The 24,148-nt window shown below is 44.8% G+C and overlaps 1 protein-coding gene across 1 annotated transcript in view; it reads left to right on the top strand.

Moving 5' to 3' along the window:
- Positions 1-24,148, top strand: part of lama1 (laminin, alpha 1) — a 308,489-nt gene that overhangs the window by 235,216 nt on the left and 49,125 nt on the right. The window contains exons 39-46 of the mRNA XM_060823828.1: positions 2,973-3,136; positions 6,743-6,881; positions 12,385-12,487; positions 14,688-14,804; positions 16,658-16,840; positions 17,103-17,257; positions 19,370-19,513; positions 22,715-22,848. Coding sequence (XP_060679811.1) covers positions 2,973-3,136; positions 6,743-6,881; positions 12,385-12,487; positions 14,688-14,804; positions 16,658-16,840; positions 17,103-17,257; positions 19,370-19,513; positions 22,715-22,848 — 1,139 coding nt within the window. The remainder of the gene's footprint in view (positions 1-2,972; positions 3,137-6,742; positions 6,882-12,384; positions 12,488-14,687; positions 14,805-16,657; positions 16,841-17,102; positions 17,258-19,369; positions 19,514-22,714; positions 22,849-24,148) is intronic.

Genomic DNA, 24,148 nt, shown 5'->3' with positions numbered 1-24,148 from the left:
CATGTGAATTCACTACCCTCAGTGAAGCAAGTTCTCCTCATTCCGTCAAAGATGGTTAGCCTGGCAATCAGTGACCATAACTCCTTGCTTTAGAAACCCCCAGACCAGGGAAGCATCATCCTTGCATGCAGCCTGTCTAACCCTGTCAGAATTTGTCATGGTTCAATATGATTCCCTCATCTTTCGAAACTCCAGTGAATATCGCTTAGTTGAGCAAATGTCCAGCAAAAAAACAGCAAGCCAACCCAGGAGTCAGTCTGGTGAACTGATCAATGCACTCCCTCTCTGGCAAGTATATCTCTCCTTAGGTAAGGTGACAAGGAATGTAAGTACTCCAGATGTGCTTGCATCGAGGCGCTGTACAGCTGTTGTACATCTTCCTTGCTCCTGTACTCAAACTTACTGCACTGAAGGCTAATGTACCCATTTCCTTCCAAACTGCATGCCACGCTCGAATGCTTGCTTTTGGTGACCAGTGTGCAGGTGTATACATGCCCTTTTCATACACCAACATTGTCAATCTAACACCATTTTATATTGTACTTGCCATGTACTTTGCCCACTCACTCAACTTGTCTAATTCACCATGAAGCGTTTTTACCTTCTCCTCACCACTCGCATTCCTTCTAGGGTCAGAGAGCACGGAAACAGACCCTTCAGTCCAACCAGTCTATGCCGAACATAATCCCAAACTAAACTGGCCCCACTTGCCTACTCCATTTCCCTCTAAACCTTTCCTGTTCATGTATTGATCTAAGTGTCTTTTAAATGTTGTAATTGTACCTGCATCCACCACTTCCTCAGGAAGTTCATTCCACATATGAACCTCTGTGTGAAAAATTTGTCCCTTGTGTTTTTTTAAAATCTCTTTCCTTAAAAATATCCTCCATGGTTTTGAAATCCCCCATCCTAGGGAAACGACACCCACCATTAACCCTATCTAGACCCCTCCTGATTTTATAAACCTCTATAAGAGATCACCTCATAACCTCCTATATTCCAGTGAAAAAAGTTCCAGCCTTCCTTTTATAATTCAAACGTTCCAATACCCAGTAACATCCTGGTAAATCTCTTCTGAATGCACTGTAGCTTAATAATCATCAGCTAACTTGGAAATATTACATTCGATTTCTCATCCAAATTATCAATGTATTTTGTGAATAGCTGGGCGCAAGACCTGACTGTGCGGTACCCCCTAGTCACTGCCTTACACCCCAAGAAAGGACCACTTATTCTGCCGGTCTTTCTCCTGTGTGCTAATTCTCAAACCATGCCAATATATTGCTCCAATCCAATGTACATTCTTCTTGTATACTAACCACCTACGTGGCACTTTATTAAAAGCATTTCTGAAAGCCCAAATTCACTATATCCAGTGTATCTCAATTAACAACTCATTATCTGGGACTCAAAATAACTTCAGTAGGATTTCCCATTTCATAAATCTGCATAAAGCTTGTCTATCCTGTAGATACTTTTTCAATGTCCTGTAATATCCCCATTATAATGGACTCTCTCATTTCACACGCGACTGATGCTGGGCTAACTAGTTTGTAACTCCCTTTTCTATATAATATGACTACATTTGCCATTGTTGAATGTGCCAAAACCGTTCGGCCATCTACAGAATTTTCAGAGCAACGGACAATATTTTCACGATCACCTCCTTTATTACCCAGATATATTAATTATCAGCGTTTTATCCACTTTCTGTCCTATTCATGTCTCCAGCTGTTTTTTTTAATAACTAATTCTAATTTCCTTCAATTTCCCTTCTCAATAAACTCTTCTCTCTCTAAGTTTTGGAAAGTTATTTGTGTCTTCCGTGAAGACAGAACTAAAGGAGTTTTTAATTGTTTTGCCATTTCCTTGCTCTCAACGATCAATTCTCACATTTCAGGCTGTGAGGACCTTAGATGTGTCTTCGCTAATCTTTTTCTTTTCACACACTTATAGAACCTTTATACAAATTTGTGTCCCTTGCAAGTTCACTTTCACACCGTATCACTCCTCTCATAATCAATTTCTTGGTCCCTCTGCTGAGTTTGAAAAAGTTCCCCTTTCTCAGCTTGTTAAATATTCTAGCAACTTTATATGACTTTTGTTTGGATCTAATACTTAATTTGTTTTGTTAGCTGAAATTGGGCTACATTTCCTGTTGTACTTTTACACCAGAAAGGAATACATAACTATCTTCTCAAATCTTCTCAAAATTTGGAATACATAACTACTGCAGCCATTGACTATCTGGTGCCAAGCTCTTTAATGTAGTTACCAATCTACTGCAGTCAACTTACACCTCATACCCTCATTGTTTCCCTTGTTTAGATTTGAGACTATAGTTTCAGAATGGATTGCTTCGGTTACTATCCCAATGGACAGTTCTACCATGTTACGGCCACAATGAGATTATTAATGAACTCTTTTTCTTGGCACAGTAACAAGCCACATGTCATCCTGACTTGGAACTAGTCAGAAGTTACATGACACCAGGTTATAGTCCAATAGGTTTATTTGATATCACAAGCTTTCGGAGTGCTGCTCCTTTGCCTGGTGAAGTGGTTCATCACATGACCTGACAAATGGGCAGCATTCCAAAGCGTGATTTCAAATAAACCTGTTGGACTTTAACCTGGTGTCGTATGACTTCTGACTTTGTCCACCCCAGTCCAACATTGGCACCTCAACATCATCTGCTGGAACTAGATACCCATTCCTTCGTTTTCACTGGGTACGAAGTTTGGAACTCCTTCATTAACAGCACCATGAGTACTGTTACACACCATGGACTGTAGCAATTCAAGAAGGATGCTCGCCATCACCGTGTTGAGGAAATGAGAAAAAGACAATAAATGTTGTCCTATCAATGATGCTCATATCCTATAAAAGTCTTCAAAAAAAGCTCTGTGTGGAACATCTTTGTGTATCTTCTGCGCTTTGTTAAAATTGTTGCGCTGTATTGTTGACTGCAGTTTCTGGAGCAATACAGTGACCAGCTGGATTTGTGGAATACTAAGATGAGGATGCATCTTGACAAGTTGGTAATGGAGATGACTCAAAAGAGCGTGCTCAGCCTCGTCTATAAGGCAGAAGACCATGCTGAAGGACTCAGTGAGATTGCGAATCTGCTGAACAGGTCAGTCTATGTAACTGGTTCCTCTGTAGCAGTCATAGTCTGTTCAGTCCCAGTGTGACCAGTAAGCCACCTCCCCCTTCACAATTCATGGCCATCAAGAAAACAAAGTTAGAGTGACCACATATACGTGAGCCAGCTGTGAGGCAGTTTGGTAGCACTCTCACCTCTGAGTTACTCATTCAGGTTTTGGGCTCTTGTTCCATTCTCAGACTTGAACGCACAAGTGTGATGCTGAGCAGAGTGTGTACTATGGCAGATGCTATCTTTCAGATGAAATCTCAAACTAAAGCCTCTATCTGCCTTCTCTGGTAGCTAGGAGAAAGTGAGGACTGCAGATGCTGGAGATTAGAGTTAAAAAGTGTAGCGCTGGAAAAGCACAGCCGGTCAGGCAGCATCTGAGGAGCAAGACAATTTACATTTCAAGCGTAAGCCTTTCAGATTCCATGGTACTGTTTTGGAGAAAATCAGGAAAGTTAGTCTTCATACATCACCCAAAAAATGTGAGAAAAGCTGATTACCTGCTCATGTTTGTTTGCTGTCTGAATAATTAGCTGCAGCATTTCCTACATTACAACCTTTCCATAGTATTTCATGGGCTGTGAAGTCCATTGGGATGTTTGTTGGTCATGATATAATTTTGAGTCTTTTTCTTTGATCATTTTGTTTTGTGGTAATAAAACCAGTTCAGATCAGTTACTTGTGTGAGCCGTAAGTAAACAAGCATTGTTTTTGTCTCCAGGTGAGAGGTTTGTGGGTTCAAGTCCATTGTCGGACTTGAGCTAAAAATAAAGTCTGTCATTGAAATATGGAAAATAAAAATAAGAGAAGGCTACTCGGCTCTTCAAGCCTGCTCTACTATTCAGTATGATCATGGCCGGTCTTCCAACTAAACCTACAGCCATCTCACAGGCCTAACCATTCAAATACAAGGTTGATTGTATGCACCCAAATCTTGAAATAAAAGGCCACCATTTTCTGAATGTTGACGCAGCATAAACACTTTGGACAGCACAGTGGCTCAGTGGTTAGCCAGGGACCCAGATGCAACTCCAGCCTCGGATGACTGTGTGGAGTAGGCGCGTTCTCCCCGTGTCTGTGTGGGTTTCCTCCTACAATCCAGAGATGTGCAGTGAATTAGCCGTGAGGAATGCAGGGTTACAGGGATAGGAAAGGGGTGGTGGGGATGAATGTGGGTGGGATGGCCTTCATGTGTCTATGTGGGTTAAATGGGCTGAATGGCCTGCTTCCACATTGTAAGGATTCTATGAAAATAGTTATTGTCAAATAAGTGGTCTTTCAGATTTCATGCATCTGGGAAAAGTTCTATTTTATTGACTATATTTGTGTTTTTCTTGGATTCCAGGTGAATATTTGTTAGTTTGACCAAAATGCAGAACATACTGGCAAGTTAGCTCTTGCACAGGCCACTGAATGAATAGAATGTCTTCTATCTGCAGAATGTGCTTCATCAGTTTCTATATGTTACGGTTTCTATATGTTAAACTTCAGAACATATGCCATCATGTTCTTCTTGAGACAGGTGTCATGAAGTTTATTAACATCACTAACTAGTTCACAGCTACAACCTTGCACAAACTGCTGTTACTGTCCCTTACACACACGGTTGGCTGACCCCTTTACAAACCATCCCCCATCACGAAGGACTCAAAGCCCTCCGCTTCTTCCTTTCCCGCCGCACCAACCAGTACCCTTCCACTGACACCCTCCTTCGACTGACTGAACTGGTCCTCACCCTGAATAACTTCTCTTTTCAATCCTCCCACTTCCTCCAAACTAAAGGAGTTGTCATGGGCTCCCGCATGGGCCCCAGCTATGCCTGTCTCTTCGTAGGATATGTGGAACAGTCCATCTTCCGCAACTACACTGGCACCACCCCCCACCTTTTCCTCCGCTACATCGATGACTGTATCGGCGCTGCCTCGTGCTCCCACGAGGAGGTTGAACAGTTCATCAACTTTACTAACACCTTCCATCCCGACCTCAAATTCACCTGGACTGTCTCAGACTCCTCCCTCCCCTTCCTAGACCTTTCCATTTCTATCTCAGGCGACCGACTCAACACAGACATCTACAATAAACCGACTGACTCCCACAGCTATCTGGACTACACCTCCTCCCACCCTGCCCCCTGTAAAAACTCCATCCCATATTCCCAATTCCTTTGTCTCCGCCGCATCTGCTCCCAGGAGGACCAGTTCCAACACCGCACAGCCCAGATGGCCTCCTTCTTCAAGGACCGCAGATTCCCCCCAAACGTGATCGACGATGCCCTCCACCGCATCTCCTCCACTTCCCGCTCCTCCGCCCTTGAGCCCCGCTCCTCCAACCGCCACCAAGACAGAACCCCACTGGTTCTCACCTACCACCCCACCAACCTCCGTATACAACGTATCATCCGCCGTCATTTCCGCCACCTCCAAACGGACCCCACCACCAGGGATATATTTCCCTCCCCTCCCCTATCAGCGTTCCGCAAAGACCACTCCCTTCATGACTCCCTCGTCAGGTCCACACCCCCAACCAACCCAACCTCCACTCCCGGCACCTTCCCCTGCAACCGCAGGAAATGTAAAACTTGCGCCCACACCTCCTCCCTCACTTCCCTCCAAGGCCCCAAGGGATCCTTCCATATCCGCCACAAGTTCACCTGTACCTCCACACACATCATCTATTGCATCCGCTGCACCCAATGTGGCCTCCTCTACATTGGGGGGACGGGCCGCTTACTTGCGGAACGCTTCAGAGAATACCTCAGGGACGCCCGGACCAACCAACCCAACCACCCCGTGGCTCAACACTTTAACTCTCCCTCCCACTCTACCGAGGACATGCAGGTCCTTGGACTCCTCCACCGGCAAAACATAACAACACAACAGTTGGAGGAAGAGCGCCTCATCTTCCGCCTGGGAACCCTCCAACCACAAGGGATGAACTCAGATTTCTCCAGTTTCCTCATTTCCCCTCCCCCCACCTTGTCTCAGTCGGTTCCCTCAACTCAGCATCGCCCTCCCAACCTGCAATCTTCTTCCTAACCTCTCCGCCCCCACCCCACTCCAGCCTATCACCCTCACCTTGACCTCCTTCCACCTATCCCACCTCCATCGCCCCTCCCCCAAGTCCCTCCCCCCTACCTTTTATCTTAGCCTGCCTGGCACCCTCTCCTCATTCCTGATGAAGGGCTTATGCCCGAAACGTCGAATTTCCTATTCCTTGGATGCTGCCTGACCTGCTGTGCTTTAACCAGCAACACATTTTCAACCGTTTACAAAGAGACCTGCCTGAAGGCAAGGTGGATAACTTGATATTGAAAGATTACATGTTGTATAGCAGAAGCTCCAGGTTTGTTCAGTCAGCTATCTCAGCCTGAGTGCAACAGCTGTAGCCTACAATGACAGAATTTGGTTCTCATTCAGAGATAAATATCTGGGAGCCAGATTGTCTCATCGTTTTCATCCAGAGTAGGGGAAGGCAGAGTGAAGAAAGCAAGCACTGATGTCATACACGGAGAAATGCAGTTTTTGGTTACAATAGCACACCTGTGTAACACTCATTGAGTCACTTAACTGAACCATTTCCTGTTATTAGTTCCCTTGCAGCTGTAAGAAACATGTCTCTGAATGCCACAGTGGCCATCAACACGCATTCCAATATCAAAGCACTCATTGATGAAGCTGCAAGCATTGCATTGGAAGCTAGGAACAAAGCTGATGCTGCATTGAAGTTGGTGAGTATTTTCACAGGGTCACAGATTCTTTATGATGCACATGGAGGCCATCTGGCCCATTGTGTCTGCACCAGCTCTCTGTATGAACACTATGACAGAATGCCATCCTCCAGCCATAAACCTGCACAGTGTTTCTGTTTAAAATGATCATCCAATGCCCTTTTGAATATCTCAGTGGTCAGTACTGCATCCTCACAGAATCTGGTTTGATTCCAGTCTTGGGCAACTGTCTGTGTGTAGTTTGCACATTCTCCCCATATCTGCGAGGGTTTCCTCCGACAGTCCAAAAATGTACAGTTTAGCTGGGTTGGCCATGCTAAATTGCGCATCATGTATGAGGATGTGCAGGCTACGTGGATTAGCTATTGGAAATGCAGGATTACAGGGATAGTTTGAGGGCGCGGGGTGGGTGAGTCTGGGTCGGGTGCTCTGTGGAGGGTCATTGTGAACTCGATGGGACGAATGGCCTGCTTCCATGCTGTAAAGGTTCTATAATTTCTAGCAGCTGGCTGTGAGAGTGTGTTTTCTCAAATTGCACTTAGTCCCAGGGGTATTTCACACAAGAGTCTTGCTGATCCATAAGCCGGGTCTCTGCTACAGCCACAACCTGATTCAGGTAGGAGCATGCACAATCCCACCTCATCACCAAATACAACACCTTTGCTGTTAAAATAATGTGCAGTGCAGGAGGAGTCAACACCAAGTTAAGCTGGTTTATTCTGATGTATACATAGATATGCACATAGCCACAAGAAGTTGCTACTAAATGCTATATAAATCTTTTTTTTTCCCATTTACAAGTGTCATTTTATTTCATGAGATGAACTCTTATCAGTATGGCAGAGTTTATATTATGGGTTAAGAAATTCTTCCACACTATTGTTGGAAACAAAACCTGCAGTCATCACTGAATGTTTGGGCCTAACCATTCAAATATAAATTTGTCTGCATGCACCCAAATGTTTAGAACAAATGCATTCTTTTTCTAAATCTTTGAAGCTGCCTTAATATTCTTAACATTGAAAATGTGGTTGTAGTGATTGTAATGAGGTCAGCCGGCTGGACGTCATGGAGTATGAGTCTCTGATTGGGGCTGTTAATCTGATCCAGTCAGGGACCCCTGGCTGACAGATAAAAGGAGGAGTGAGCAGATATGCTGCTCAGTCTGGGAGGTGGTTCTGCTGAGGCTGTACAGAGTCCAGGATGTAATAAAGGGTGATTTGGTGACGGGATACCGGCCTCTGTGTAGTTACTTCAATAGTAAAGAAGTTTTACTGCATCTGAAAAAGTACATGCTATTGTTCTGCTACATTGGACAGTATTTGTATTTTTTTCTCTCTGAATCCAGGTGGATATTTGTTACTTTGACTGAATTAGAATCTGAATTTCACTTGATAATCTATGCTTATGTTTCTTTAATCTTATTTACTTTAACCATTCACATGCAAGCCATGTAATGTTCATTCTGAAAGTTTTCATTTACCTTTCATTCCTGTTCCACCTTCTAACTTAGTGTTCTCTATTCTAGTGCTAACTGTCTCATCCAATATTCCACTTTCTTACTGGTAATAGCTAAACCGAGCTACAACCTATCTCACCACTCAATTTCTGAGACATTTTTCTCCTATTTGTAGAGAATTGGTCATGAAGAGTGCAGAGAACATGTTTATGACTTTGGACAAAAAGCAAACTGAATCTTTAAAGTCTCTCACACCGTCCCATTGCCAGCTATGGTTCAGTGCGTAGCATCTTCTTTCTTAGATTGAAGATTCAAGCCGCAATCTCGAAACTGAAGTGTGAAAATCTAGGTGAACATTTCAGTCCAATGCAGTACTGAAGGAGAGCTGCACAGTCGATCATGCTGGTTTTTGAAAGAGATGTTTAGTAAAAGCATTCTCTGCTTTTGAAGGTAGACATAAAAGAGGAGCAAGTGAATTATTCCCATGTCCTGGCCGATTTTTATCCATCAATCAACGTCACAAACAAATCAGATGATCTGATGAATATCACATTCCTATTTGTGGCCATTTGCTGTGTAGAAATTAACCGGCATGTTTCCTACATTAAAACACTGCCCACACTCCACAAGGTGCTGCATTGGCTATAAAACACTCTGAGACATCTGTTGGTTGTGAAAAACACCAGAAATATTCAAATCCATCTTTCCTTTTAACTGGATTAGTCATTGCTAAATTTAGATTCATTGCATTTTATCTTTTGCTAATGAAAGTTGCTCATTGATCATTCATGTTTTCCTTTGTTGCTGTGGTAAGATCAAGTCTGGGTTGTTAACAAAAGGCAGTCCAGACTGATGCCAGTGAACTTTTACAAAGTATTAGCTGTCTTTAGGAGATAATAAGAAGGGACAATCCTAGAACTCAACATGCTCATTTCCCAGTTCCATGTGATTTGATGCTGTTTTGACATAATTCCTTCCACACAGGCTCAGTAGCCATTATTATAAAGGTACAATGAACACTTTACTGCAAAAAACTCCCACAAATTCACTATTTCAACAAATATTCAACTCCTGCTACATCCCCCCACCATCCTCACTTCATGTCACCCTCTTTCCAAGTCACTTTTGCCTGACACATCAATCTGCAACAGTGTTCTCAGAACTCTTGGAAAATGTATTTGTTCCTGTATTGATTTCTTCCAGACCCTTCAGTGCAACTCAGCCATGCCAACCAAGTTTCCCAAATTAAACTAGTCCCACATGCCTGCGTTTGGCCCCTATCCCTCCATATCCTTCCTATTCATGCACCTTTCCAAATGTCTTTTGGATGTTGTAACTGTACCCGTATCTCCCAATTCATCTGGGAGTCCATTCCACACACCGTCTGTGTGTAAATGTTACCCGTCAGGTCCCTTTTAAATCTTTCTCCTCCCACCTTAAAAAAAAATGCCCCCTAGTTTTAAACTCCCCATCCTGGGGAAAAGACCTTTGGCATTCACCATGTCCATGCGCCTCATGATTTTATAAACTTCGATAAGATCACCCCTCAACCTCCTACACTCCAGGGAAAAAAACTCCCATAACCTTATAATCCTTATAATTCAAACTCCCCCTGTCCTGGCAACATCCTGGTAAATACTTTCTGAATTGTTTTCAACTTAATAATGTCCTTCCTAAAGCAGGACAACCGGAACTGTACATAGTACTCCACAAGTGGCCTCACCAACATCTTGCACAACCTCAACATGATGCTCTATACGCAATGATCTGAGCAACAAAGGCAAGCCTTTGTTAAATGCCTTCTTAACCAACAAGTCTACCTGTGATGCAACTTTCAACGAACTATGTACCAGAACCCCTGGGTCTCTCTGCTCAATAACACTACCCAGGACCCTTTCATTAACTGTATAAGTCCTGCCTTGTTCGTTTTAATAAAACACAAACCTCGCACTTATCTGAATTAAACATCATCTGCCATTCCTCAGCGCTTTGGTCCAATTGATCAAGATCCTTTTGTAATTTTAGATAAGGTTCTTCAGTGTCGATTATACCACCAGTTTTGGCATCATCGGCACTCGTACTAACAAGGCCTGCTAAATCTCATCCAAATCATTTATCTAAATGACAAATGACAGTGGACCCAGCACTGATTCCTGCAGAATGCCATCGGCCACAGACCTCCAAACAAAAACTCTCCACCACCACCCTCTGTCTCTTTCTGTTAAGCAATTTTATATCCAATTGGCAAGCTCTCCCTGAATCCCATGTGATCTAACTTTACTGATCAGTCTACCACGTGGAATATTGTCAGGAAAGGCTTTACTCAAGCCTAGAAAGATAATGTCTACCAGGAAGGTGGCAGCTTCTCTAACCAGCTGGTTCCTGGTCTTTGACATTGTTATGTTTAGTTAAGCCTGTCAGTCTTCACTAATTTATATGCAGACCTGATCTTAGTACAGTTACTGAACTAAATAAAGGCTTGTTTCTGTGGAACACTGCAGCACGCAGGTGCACAATACGTGCAGTAAGAAATCTGCATTTTTACCTGGAATCATTTAATCATACTTAGGAACATAAACGATTTTTGGACTAGATAAAATCCACAATAATCATCAAGTCTGTCTCCTGTTCAATAGATCTCAGCCATGTAACCCACCAAATTCCTTATTCCCTCCTCTCACTTGAAACTCTTTTCACTAAATTTTGATTACACTGCCCTCCTCAATGTCCTTTCTTGCACATTTTCTTACAAACAAGTTTCCATAAGATCTTAAGAAATAGAAACAGGAGTAGGCCATTCAGCCCCTCCAGCCTGCTCCGCCATTCAGTCCAACCCATTGCTAATCTGACATTCCTCACGTCCACTTTCCTGCCATTTCCCCACAACCCTTTATTTTCCTACTGATCAAGAATCTTTGTATCTCAGCCTTAAACACACAGAAGGACTCTGCCCCTACAGATAGAGTCACAGAGATGTACAGCATGGAAACAGGCACTTTGGTCCAACCTATTCATGCTGACCAGATATCCCAACCCAATCTAGTCCCACCTCCCAGCACCCAGCCCATATCCCTCCATACCCTTCCTGTTCATATACCCATCCAAATGCCTCTTAAATGTTGCAATTGTACTTCCTCTGGCAGCTCATTCCATACACGTACCACCCTCTGTGTGAAAAGGTTGCCCCTTAGGTATCTTTTATATCTTTCCCCTCTCACCCTAAACCTATGCCGTCTAGTTCTGGACTCCCCGACCCCAGGGAAGAGACTTTGTCTATTTTTCCTATCCATGCCCCTCATAAAGGAATTCCGAAGATACTCAACTCTTGGAGAGAAGAAATCCCTCCATACCTCAGTCTTAAGTTTTCACTATTTAATTCTGAGATGATGTTGTCCAGTCCGAGTGTCTCCCATGAGGGGATATGTTCTCAGCATTCACCCTCTCAAACCCCTTGAGAAACCTCTATGTTTCAATGAGATTACCTCTCATTCTTTTAAACTCCAGTGAGTAGAGTCCCAATCTCTTAGCCTTTGCTCATAAGACAAGTTATAGTGATGTCCATTTAATAATAACTTATTCAGTATTTTACCATAAATCAGTAATTTATTCTGTAATCCAAGATGGCAGTGGAACATGGCGACATTAGTCACTTTCCACTGTACCTAGGTAGGAGTGGCAATATTAAATCTAAATCTATATCCCTGCATACTGTCATCATTAACTCTGTACCTGGCTTTCACACTCCTGGAGTCTGTTATCAAGTATGAAGAACTAGATCAAGCACATTGTCAGAGCAAATTACGGCAGATGCTGGAATCTGTACTGAAAACAACAAATGCTGAAGATCACCCACATTATTAGGTGGAATTATCTGATTGCAAAACACTAAAAATGCACTCACCAAAAAGCAGTGTGGAATGCCAACCGCGCTTATTGGACTGGTCCATTATTTGTATTTATTGGCTGACATATCCTAATGTCAGTTTTCTGTCTGACTCTGCTGCCTCGATCTAAGGCTTCTATTCATTTTGCTCTTTATTAAAGGCCACTGGTCCTCAAAAAGCACTGGAAGAGTTTGGCAGGAAGTCAGCCCAGCGCAGTTCAGAGATCCTAAACGATGCAAATGATTTGAAAAACAGAACTGCTGGTGAGTAACTCGACTGATTTGTGCATTCAGTATTAATCTCAGCACTTCTTAATGGAAACCGGTGAAGTCAATGGGCTACGACGAATGAGCTAGGAATGGAACTAACTGGTTAGAGGTGCACTGAGATCCATAGCCTCATCCTATGCTTTATCATTCTATGATTGCATCCAAACATCTGGTGACATTTCTGACTACGCCTGAGTTGAAAAGACACATTCTAGATCTTTTTAAAGAGTGTTCTGCAGAAAACCTAGGACCGTTTTAATAACGATGAGGAATAGATAGATAATCCCTGACCCTCCACTGCGTAAGACTGGGGAAGCTCTTAATTCTGAGGCCTTAATTAAATGTTCATCATCAGCCTTACACCCAAACCCAATGGAAAGGGCTGTTGGGCAGCAATAGGATCTTCAGTGTAATCAGGTCATTGGTAGGGATCAAATGGAAGAGTTGTTGGCACTGAGGTGAGCATATAGGAGAAGGGAGGAGTTTGACAGCATTGCAAGAGGTGGAGGGGGGAGGAGAGGTGTTAATGGCACATAATCCTAGTGTAGGATCTGGTGGACCAGGCCTGTTCTTGTTAGGTCACAACCAACCTGAGAGGAATTCAATGCCAACTTACCTCTTTGGACCTTCTGACTCCAACTCCTCACTGCCACATGGCGAAACCTCAAAGCCTCCCTGTCTGTCTGGGCCTCGCTTGTCATAGACTCATAGAGCACAGAAACACACCAATCAGTCCATGACGAACATAATCCCAAACTAAACTAGTCTCACCCACCTGCTCCTGGCCCATATTCCTCTGACCTTTTCTATTTATGTACTTAGCCAAATGTATTTTAAATGTTGTAATTGTACCCACATCCACCACATCCTCAGGAAGTTCGTCCACACACAAACCACCCTCTGTGGAAACAATTGCCCCTCATGTCTTTTTAAAATCTCTCACCTCTCCCCTTAAAAATGTGCCCCCTAGTCTTGAAATCCCCCATCCGAGGGAAAAGCCACTGACCATTAACTCTATCTATACCCCTCATTAATGTATAACCTTCCATCAAGTTGCCTCTCAACCTCTTTTGCTTCAGTAAAGAAAGTCCCAGCTTAGCTTAAAACAAATGTGCACATTACTCTTGGGAGTTACTGGAAGGCAGCAGGACTGGAGAAGCATTTCACAGTTTGTCTGCCAGCCATCATGTTGAAGTGCAGGGGGATTTGGGAAGGGTAGTTCACACCCCCAAGTTGTCTTCTCTGGAGAACAAGTAGCCATTGCTGATGGTCAGTACTCTGCAAGTCGCTGAGTTTTCTTGGAGTAGGGACGATATTCCTTGGAACTTCATTCACCTGATGTTGTACCTTTAGTTGTTTTGTATCTGCAGTCAGGTTGGAGTTGATGGCGAAGCAGGACTGAAATTGGTGGATCTCCCACCCATTTTCTACACCGTCTCGTTTCCATCTTTGTTGAGTGGTGGTAAAATCTGGTGCTATTTTGGCAGTGCCAATTACTGGCCTCTCGCTGTCATCACTGTAGGAGGAAACCGGAACACCTGGAGGAAACCCAAGCAGATTTGGGGAAAACATGCAAACTCCACACAGACAGTCATCTGAAGCTGGAATTGAATCCAGGTCTCTGGTGCAGTGCTAATCACCGGGCTACGGTGCCAGCCCAGGATGTCAAAGGTTTACAAGAGGGCTTCCAGGGACTTTGGTGATCTGGATAGGTTGGAGAAACTGAGATTGTTCACCTTAGAAAGGAGAGCATTGGGAGGAGCTATGATGGGAAGTTTTAAACATCATACAAAGTTGAAGTAGCTCAGGAGCAGCTGCTTCCATTGGGTTGACAATCACCAGGTACAGATTTTAGCAACTAACCAAAGGGCCAAAGCTGGAATGAAGAGAAATCTTTTCACATGTTGGCTGATTAGGGTCTAGAACATATTACTAGAGAGGCGTAGTGGAGGCAGATTCAGTCATGGCATTCAGAGGGGCACTGGATCAGCAGCTGAAGTGTGAATGACATTCTTGGGTTGCAGGGAAAAAGACAAGACAAGGCAAGTGAGACGCTCTAAATTGTTGTTGCAGAAATTTACAGTGTGGCGATGAGCCAAATGGCCTCTTTCTTCACTGTAACCATTTGATGACTCCAGAATAAATGTACCTGGTATCTGAACAGTTTCTTTATTTTGTTTTCTGAAATGTTCAGGATTTGTGAATCAGCTGAATGGATTGAAGGGGAAGGTGGACCAGATTCAGAAGGGCGTGGGTAATGTGAGCAGGCACCTCAGCAAGCCCTGGCGCATTCTGGCACAGTTGCCAAATGGTAAGTGAAGTGAGTCATTGAAACAGGCCACAAAACCAAGTAGGAACTTCTTGGACAATAAATTGGACAATATCCACCAAGGAAGTTTCAGATTATTTATGCAACTCTCTGGAGAACGTGTCTTGAGTGTTTGTCTTCCACTCAGAGAAACATGTAACTATCCAGTCACCAGCAATCCTCCCTCCCCTCCATCCCATTGTCATTGGAGTTTAGATATTCCCACTCAAGGGTGATAGAGCTCATTAGGATCTCTTGGATACGATGTACAGATGAGAAATGGGAGGACTCCCTCAGGGACTAACCCAGTTTTCTTCACTGTGCTCTGATCTGATTAGATTAGATTACTTACAGTGTGGAAACAGGTCCTTCAGCCCAACAAGGGCCACACTGACCCGCCGAAGCGCAACCCACCCACCCCCCTACATTTACCCCTTTACCTAACACTACGGGCAATTTAGCATGGCCAATTCACTTAACCTGCACATCTTTGTGACTGTGGGAGGAAACCCACGCAGACATGGAGAGAATGTGCAAACTCCACACAGTCAGTCGCCTGGGTCGGGAATTGGACCCGGGTCTCTGGCGCTGTGAGGCAGCAGTGCTAACCACTGAGCCACCGTGCTAACCACTAAATGCAACTGCTCTGGGTGACACAAAATGCAACAGCAGTAGTAATGTACTTTAGACAGTGTCTTTACTATTGTAAACTTCCCTGTGGTGCATCAGATATAATTTGAGCAAGAGACGTGACTTAGAGGGATCAGAAAGTCTTGTAAAGGTGAATGTTACAGAGGGAAATCAGATTTGGGGTGAAGTCAGCAAAAGACACAATGGCCAGGAGAGAAAGGAAAGAAATTAAGAATGAGAGACAGAGAGATCTTGAAGAGTTGCAGGGCTGGAGAAGGTTACAGAGGTGGATATAATCTCTACAGTGTAGATTAGATTAGATTAGATTACTTACAGTGTGGAAACAGGCCCTTCGGCCCAACAAGTCCACACCGACCCGCCGAAGCGCAACCCACCCATACCCCTATATTTACCCCTTACCTAACACTACGGGCAATTTAGCATGGCCAATTCACCTGACCCGCACATCTTTGGACTGTGGGAGGAAACTGGAGCACCCGGAGGAAACCCACGCAGACACAGGGAGAACGTGCAAACTCCACACAGTCTGTCGCCTGAGTCGGGAAATGAACCCGGGTCTCAGGTGCTGTGAGGCAGCAGTGCTAACCACTGTGCCACCGTGCCGCCCATGTAGATAGAGGCCATTCAGCCTTATCAGGTCTACATCGACCCCCTGAATAACTACCCTCCTCCCCAACTCTGACTCTGTAAGCCTGCATTTATAAAGGCTAATCCACCTAGCCTGCACATTTCTGGACACTAGTGGGGTAATTTAGCATGGCCAGTCGATACATGGACTGTGGGAGGAAGCCAGAGCACCCGAGCAAACTCCATACAGGCAGTCACCCTGTGAGTGGTGGGTGTCTGGAATGCGTCGCCAGCAGAGGTGGTTAGAGGCAGGCACGTTAAGTGCATCTGGACAACTGCATGAGTAGGTAGGGAGCAGAAGGATACAGATGGTTAGGAACTGGGCGACAGGTTTAGACAGTAGATTTGGATCAGCTTAGGCTTGGAGGGCCGAATAACCTGTTCCTGGGCTAAATTTACTTTGTTTCTTTTTTACCCAAGGGTGGGTGTAAACCCGTGGTCCCAGGCGCTGTGAGGCAGCAGTGCTACCCACTGAGTCACCCTGCCAAGAGTCAGTGCCTTGGAGGCATTTGAACACAGTGGTGACCACAAAATGTGAGATGGTTCTGAACAACAGCATCTCCATTGGTTTCTTGCAGGGACAGATGCTCGATTCCAAGAGGCGAAGGATCGTGCAGTCTCGGCAAATCTGACAGCAGCTGCAACTCTTGCAGAAATTCAGCAGTTCAGTCAGCAGCTGCTGAGCACATCTGGCTTCGTAGCGAGGGTCAATAAAACCATCAGAGAAACAAACGACCTCATCAGTGATTCAGTGAAGACTGGTAAGTTTGCAGTGAGAAATTGATTAAAGGTCGTTTTTGACAAATGCACTTATTTTACATGACTGGACATGTGCAGAGCGAAAACAAACAATCACACATTTCTTTTTTTTTCAAGAAAGAAAGCCAAAACCATGCTGTCAAATGTTCTGCCACTTTGCTGTCTCACCCCAGAATAGTGGAAATCTTGCTTCCAGCTGTAACATGCACAGTGCAGTAACATTCAGTTCCGCCTGTATTTAAATTTCTGCTCTTTCCCGTGTAGCGGCGGCCGCTGGTAAAAAGGTGCAGGAGGTCGAAGTTCAAGCCAACTACCTGCTGGACAAGCTGAAGCCGCTGAAAGTTCTGGAGGAGAACCTGAACAGAAACTTATCCGAGATAAAGGAATTGATCAGTCAGGCGCGGAAGCAAGCTGCTTCGGTGAGTAGCCAGCCAGGGCTGCAGTGATGGTGCAGGAAAGATTAACGGCAGTGGTCACTTGCTTTGGCCCCCAGAAGTGATTAGTGGGGGTGGGGTGTTGCTTTGTTTGTAGCGGCAATGGGGAGTGGGCAGGGAATTGGAGTTGACGCTACTGGCCACGATTGGTAATAGCAGGCCCAAAGGACCGAATGGACTCCTCCTACCCGTGTTTATTATGTTCTTCTACCTTTTATATTCTGCTAACGTCACTCATGACACCATCTCATACTTCAACTCAATTCTTGCTCCTGCTTGGAGACATTGCTGTGATACTGAGGTTTCCTGAACTCTATGATCTATAAGCTTTCAATCCAGTAACAACAAGTAGCACCCCATTGCTACTTGCTAACGTGCCTCATAACCCCTGTTTTCACAGCATTGGCTGTGTTCTTGTATCAGCCTTACTTTTCAACTTGTGCCTAGTTAAAAACATTGTTTAAAACTGCAATCTTTCCAGGAAGTAAGAGACAGATTAAAGTTTTAATTCAACATCTTCAGGGCTGGTTTTATTTGCTGAGGATTTCCCCAAGGCAGTGTCCTAGGCCCAATGACTTCCATCATTTTCTTCATCGATTACTTTCCCGCCATCATAAGGCCAGAAAAAGGGATGGCCACTGATGATGTTCAGCACCATTTGTGACTTTTCAGGTGTAGAATTCATTCATGCCCATATGTAACAAGACCTGGATGACATTCAAGTTTGGGTTGACAAGTGGTAAGTAATATTCACATGACATAAGTGACAGGCATTGAACATCTCCAACAAGAGACAATCCAATATTTCCCCTTGACATTCAAAGGCATTACCCTCGCCAAACATCCCACTGTCTACCAACAACACAGTTACCAGAAATATAGCTGGATCAACCATAAAAATACACGAGCAGGTCAGAGGCTGGGAATCCTACAGTAAGTTAGTCACATCCTATCTCACCAAAGCCTGTCCATCATCCGCAAGGCCCAAGTCAGGAGTGTAATGGAATACTCCTCACTTGGCTGGATGGGTGCAGCTCTAATAACAATCAAGAAGATTAACACCGTCCAGGACAAAGCTGCCCACTTGATTGGTACCACATCCACAAACATTCACTTGCTGTAGCACTGATACACACTGCCAACAATGTGTATCATTTGCAAGATAATGCTGTAATAGCTTCTCAAAACTCCACCAACGGCACCTTCCAAACCCATGTACCAAACGCCTTCACTATCCGATCTAACTGTGACTCCACTTTCAAGGAGCTATGAACCTGCACTCCAAGGTCTCTTTGTTCACTCTCGAGGACCTTACCATTAAGTGTATACATCCTGCTAAGATTTAACCACAAAGAAGGACAAGGGTGTCAAATAGATAGGATTGTGTGCAGGTTTCCCTGCCAGCCGTTTACCATCCTGACTTTGAACTATATCCCCATGCACTCCCTGTCACTAGGTCATAATCCCTCCGTAATGATATTATGGCTGTCCCTACACCACAAGGATTGCAGTGAATCAAGGAGACAGTTCACCATCCCGTTCTCAAACAGGTTAGAGATGGCGGTAATTACTGATGTAGCCAGCAAAGCCTACATCTCCTGAATGGAGAAAACAAAGGCAGAGGGATGCTGTGCAATGGGCTGCCCAGCTCAGGCTGTGTTGTTGGGGGCAGGTGCGGAGAGAAGGGCTTGGCTGCTTGGAGCCAGCAGAGCATGCTGGGTATTTGTCGGCATGGGCAGGTTGGTGATAGAAGGACACACAGACAGGCAACGGGATAGTGTTTGATTGAGGTGGGTTCAGGCACAAAGGGACTGAGCCTTGAGCACAATCGATTATAAGAATGGGGACAGGCCAGTAAGCTGCAATATCTTTTATTTGTCAGGATCACGGTAGCTGTGAGCACTCAGGGCTGGTGTATTCCTGTGAAGTAGGAGCCATGTTCTGTGAGGACGATCTAACTGACTGAGAACAGATGAGGTGAACTCTTCTGAGGAGAACTTACTAAACCCCCGTGCTTGTGTCCTGGCTGGTCACCCTTGTGCCAATATCAAATCCAGTCATTTTGATCCTGATCATGAATTTGATATTTTTCCCCAGATTAAAGTGGCAGTATCAGCCAACCGTGATTGTGTCCGTGCCTACCAACCAACAGTGACAAGCAGCAACTACAACACTCTGACACTGAATGTGAAAACCTCCGAATCAGAAAACTTACTGTTCTACCTCGGCAGCAGCACCAATGTGAGTAACCTGATGTATCTGTTGTTGCAAACTGTGGAGTGGCCTTGACTGAGCGTTAAAGATTAGATGCCCTACAGTGTGGAAACAGGCCATTTGGCCCAACAAGTCCCCATTGATCCTCTGGAAGAGTAACCCACCCAGAACCATTCCCCTACTCATGCACCTAACACTATGGGCAATTTAGCATGGCCAATTCACCTGACCTGCACATCTTTGTGACTGTGGGAGGAAACCCACACAGACACAGGGAGAATGTGCAAACTCCACACAGACAGTTGCCTGATGCTGGACTTGAACCTGGGTCCTTGGCGCTGCGAGGCAGCAGTACTAACCACTGAGCTACTGTGCCACAAGACTGTCAGACCATTAAAATAGTTAAACCAGTGAACCAATCGATGCACCTGCAGTGGTGTACGCCCATTGAGGTTTACTTATGCTTCAAATGCTTTGGTACAATGAATGTAGGTTGCCACGTAAATGAAATGAAACTACTCCCTTCCAGACCCAGAGTTCCATTTCTCTTGTGTGAGAACAGCATTAATGTTTCGGGAACAACTAACTTCTCATGATTTGTAGAAGTTCTGTAGGACTACTTCAGGAAGGCAGCATTTCCCATCTTTTGCTAACTGTAGTTTTTATTAGGAGGCATTGTACAAAAGTGTCAAGTGAAAATAATTCCATAAATAATGATGTATCTTCACACAGCACAGAAACAGACCTTCGGTCCAACTCAACCACACCAACCAAGTTTCCCAAACCAAATTAGTCCCATTTACCTGCTTTTGGCCCATATCCCTCTGAATCTTTCCTATTCATGTACCTGCCCCAGTGTCTTTTAAATGTTGAATCTGTACCTGCGTCTGTTATTTCCTCTGGCAGTTTATTCCACATACAAACCACCCTCTGTGTGAAAACATTGCCCCTCAGGTCCTTATTAAACCTTTCTCCTCTCATCTTAAAAATACTTATGACCACCCCCACTTCAAGAAAATACCTTTGCTATTCACCTTATCCATACCACTCAAGATTTTATAAAACTCTATAAAGTCACCCCTCAATCTTCTATACTCCAGGGAAAAAAGTCCCAGTCTATCCTTATAAGTCAAACCTTCCAGCCCTGGCAACATCTGATAAATCTTTTCTGAGCCCTCTCCAATTTAATAATATCCTTCCTATAGCAGGATGACCAGAACTGCACACAGTACTCCAGAATAGGCCTCACCAATGTTCTGTACAGCCTCAACATGACATTCCAACTCAGAGTTCTGAGCAATGAAGGCAAGCGTACTAAACACCTTCTTAACCACCCTGTCTACCTGTGACGCAACTTTCAAAGAACTATATACCTGAACTCTTAGATCTCTCTGTTCAACAACACTATCCAGGGCCTTACCATTAACTGTATAAGTCCTGCCCTTGTTGGTTTTACCAAAATACAATAACACACATTTATCCAAGTTCAACTCCATCTGCCACTCCTCAGCCCATTGATCCAGTTGATTGAGTTCCATTTGTAATCTTAAGTAACCTTCACTGTCGACTGTACCACCAATTTTGGTGTCATCCGCAAACTGACTGACCATGCCTCCTACATTCTCATCCAGATCATTTAAATAAATGACGAGCAAAAGTGGACCCAGCATCGATAGTCATCACAGGTCTCCAGTCAGAAAAACAACCATGTACCAGCATCCTCTGTCTCCTACCGTCAGGCCAACTTTGTTTCCACCAATCAGTCCTTGCCTCTTCAAATGCTTGTAATTCAATTTCTCATAATCCCCTCCAACAACTTCGCCACCACTGATGTCAGATTTACAGGTCTACAGTTCCCAGGCTTCTCCTTACAATCTTTCTAAAATAAAGGCTCTACATTAGCCACCCCCTAATCATCTGACACCTCAACCATGGCTGTACATGATGCAAACTCCAAAAGCAACACTGGGAATATACCAATGGACTGGTTGCAATGGAGCAAAGTTTTTAAAATGTTTTTCCATTTAGACCTCCCAATATGCTATTAGTTTGCGCATGCTTTTTTTTTGTTTTTTTGCAGTATTTGTGTGATGTTTTACAGCTAATAAACTATATAGAACTTTACATGCCACTTTCACCAGATGTGACCTAATGATATAACGCTCACAGTCTCCCTCTTACTGAACTCTGTCTTCTTGCAGCACGGCATGCTGGGGGAAGTGCACTTCTGTACACTCCAGAGATGCACGTGCCTGTGATTGTAGATACCAAATGTTATAATAAACATTTATCACATTCTTCAGTATGACATTACTCATGTCTCACCCTTACATTCCAGGAATGAACAGTGGAATCACAGTGTGACAGGGGCAGATCATGTCTTACCAGATGCTGTGAACCATTTCCTTCTGCAGGCACACACTACATTTAGAAAATCAACATTTAATAATGCATTGTTTTAATCACACTTTGTAATACTCTTAATTTTTAATAATGTTCTTAAATTAGTGTGTCCAGAAGTTCTTCAAGGTCTAGGAAACCCTTTACCAATCTTTACACTGACTTTTGAGTCAAATCTATTGTCTTGAATACTGCAGCTTGTCATATTTTTCTCATTCTGCTTCAGATAAAACAAGATTAAAAATACATTGTTCCATTTAGATCTCATAGCGTCATAGAGATGTACAGCACAAAAACAGACCCTTCTGTCCAACCCGTCCATGCTGACCAGATATCCCAACCCAACCTAGTCCCACCTGCCAGCAACCGGCTCATATCCCTCCAAACCCTTCCTATTCATATACCCATCCAAATGACTTTTAAATGTTGCAATTGTACCAGCCTCCACCACTTCCTCTGGCAGCTCATTCCATTACGTACCACTCTCTGCGTGAAAAAGTTTCCCCTTAGGTCTCTTTTATATCTTTCCCCTCTCACCCTAAACCTATGCCCTCTTATTCTGGACTCCCCGATCCCAGGGAAAAGACTTTGTCTATTTATCCTATCCATGCCCCTCATAATTTTGTAAATCTCTATAAGGTCACCCCTCAGCCTCCAATGCTCCAGAGAATGCAGTCCCAACCTGTTCAGCCTCTCCCTATAGCTCAAATCCTCCAACCCTGGCAACATCCTAGTAAATCTTTTCTGAACCCAAAAAGTGGCACCTGAATAGCTTTAATCATTTTCACATAGAAACGAGGTTGTGCTAATTCTCTGCCTGTTCCTCAGACTGAATTCCTGGCTGTGGAGATGAAACACGGCAGGGTTGTCTTCCTATGGGATGTGGGCTCTGGCACTACGAGACTGGAATACCCCAATCTTCAAATTAACAACAACAAGTGGTACAGGATTCACGCTGCCAGGCAAGTGGGCATTCCTTCGTCATCTCCCTTCCTGATGCAGGCTGTCGGTCACCTCTAGATTATCCGGAAGTGTTGAAAACTTAGCAGAAATAAGAGCAGAGTGAGACAATGTCAAGCCTGCTCCACCAATCAGTACATTTATGGCTTTTTGACTATGGCGGCTTTCAGCTCCTCATTGCTGCCTGCTTCTTATATTTCTTGATTCCCTCAGAGACCTGCCAGGGCTGTCAGGAATCTTCCTGCAATGTGTCCTGAACTAGGGACTGGTCGGGATTAAATGGTGGTTTGGGGAGGGGTTCTGGAAGCCAGTCAATTACCCCCTCCTGCCCTGCACTGCTGCTGACCCAGGATTGGCAGCAGGGGGTGACAGGACTTAATTACAGGACACTATAAGGCCCCTTACCTATTCCCAATGCCTCCATCATTATTTATGAACGTAATTTTGGGTCACTTACAGAGGGACAGGAGTTGGCTCTTCCGGAGTCTATTTCACAGTCGATTGGATGACAGTCAGTCGTTCTCTCAGTTCTGATCACTCAATGGCACCTTCTCACTGCTAAATCATGCCATCGATTTTCAGCCCTTCCTCAGGAAACTCTCTACTTTGTGGCAGTGCGTTGCCTCTCATCTTGGAGCACCGTTCCTGGGCAATAGCAGCAGGCTCCCATCTCTCTATAGCGCGATCCAATCAGTCAGACTCAAAGGTGAAGCTCAGGGCTGTGGACGGGACCGTCAGGGCAGAGGGTGGGGGTCAGGACAGTGGGCGGAGTCAGGACAGAGGGCTGGGGAGAGGGAAGGGGTCAGGACAGTGGGGGTTGGGGTCAGGACAAAGGACGGGGGTGAGGGCAGTGTCAGGGCAGAGGAAGGGGGTCAGGGCAGAAAGGGAGGGTCAGGGCAGAGAGCGCGGGTCAGGGCAGAGGGTCAGGGAAGAGGGCGGGTGTCTGGGCAGAGGACGGGGATCAGGGCCAAGGGTGGGGGCTAGGGCAGGGGTCAGGGCAGTGGACAGGGGTCAGCGCAGAGGGTGGGGCTCAGGGCAGTGAACAGGGGGGTGGGGATCAGGGCAGTGAACGGGGATGAAGGCAGGGGCAGGGCAGTGGACGGGGGGGGAGTCAGGGCAGAGGGTGGGGGCAGGGCAGAGGGTGGAGGGAATGGTTCAGGGCAGAGGGCAGGGGTCAGAGCAGTGGACTGGGGGTGTCAGGGCAGGGGTCAGGACTCCTGAGTTAACCTATTTCGCTGGAGCGAGATTCAGCCCCTGATCTTTCACAGATATTCTGCTGTGCCTTATGCTCTGAGATGCTAC

The sequence above is a fragment of the Hemiscyllium ocellatum genome, chromosome 4, assembly GCF_020745735.1.
Source record: "Hemiscyllium ocellatum isolate sHemOce1 chromosome 4, sHemOce1.pat.X.cur, whole genome shotgun sequence".
NCBI lineage: Eukaryota > Metazoa > Chordata > Chondrichthyes > Orectolobiformes > Hemiscylliidae > Hemiscyllium > Hemiscyllium ocellatum.
Note: the sequence above shows the minus strand (reverse complement) of the source record. Positions and strands in the feature narration are given on the sequence as shown.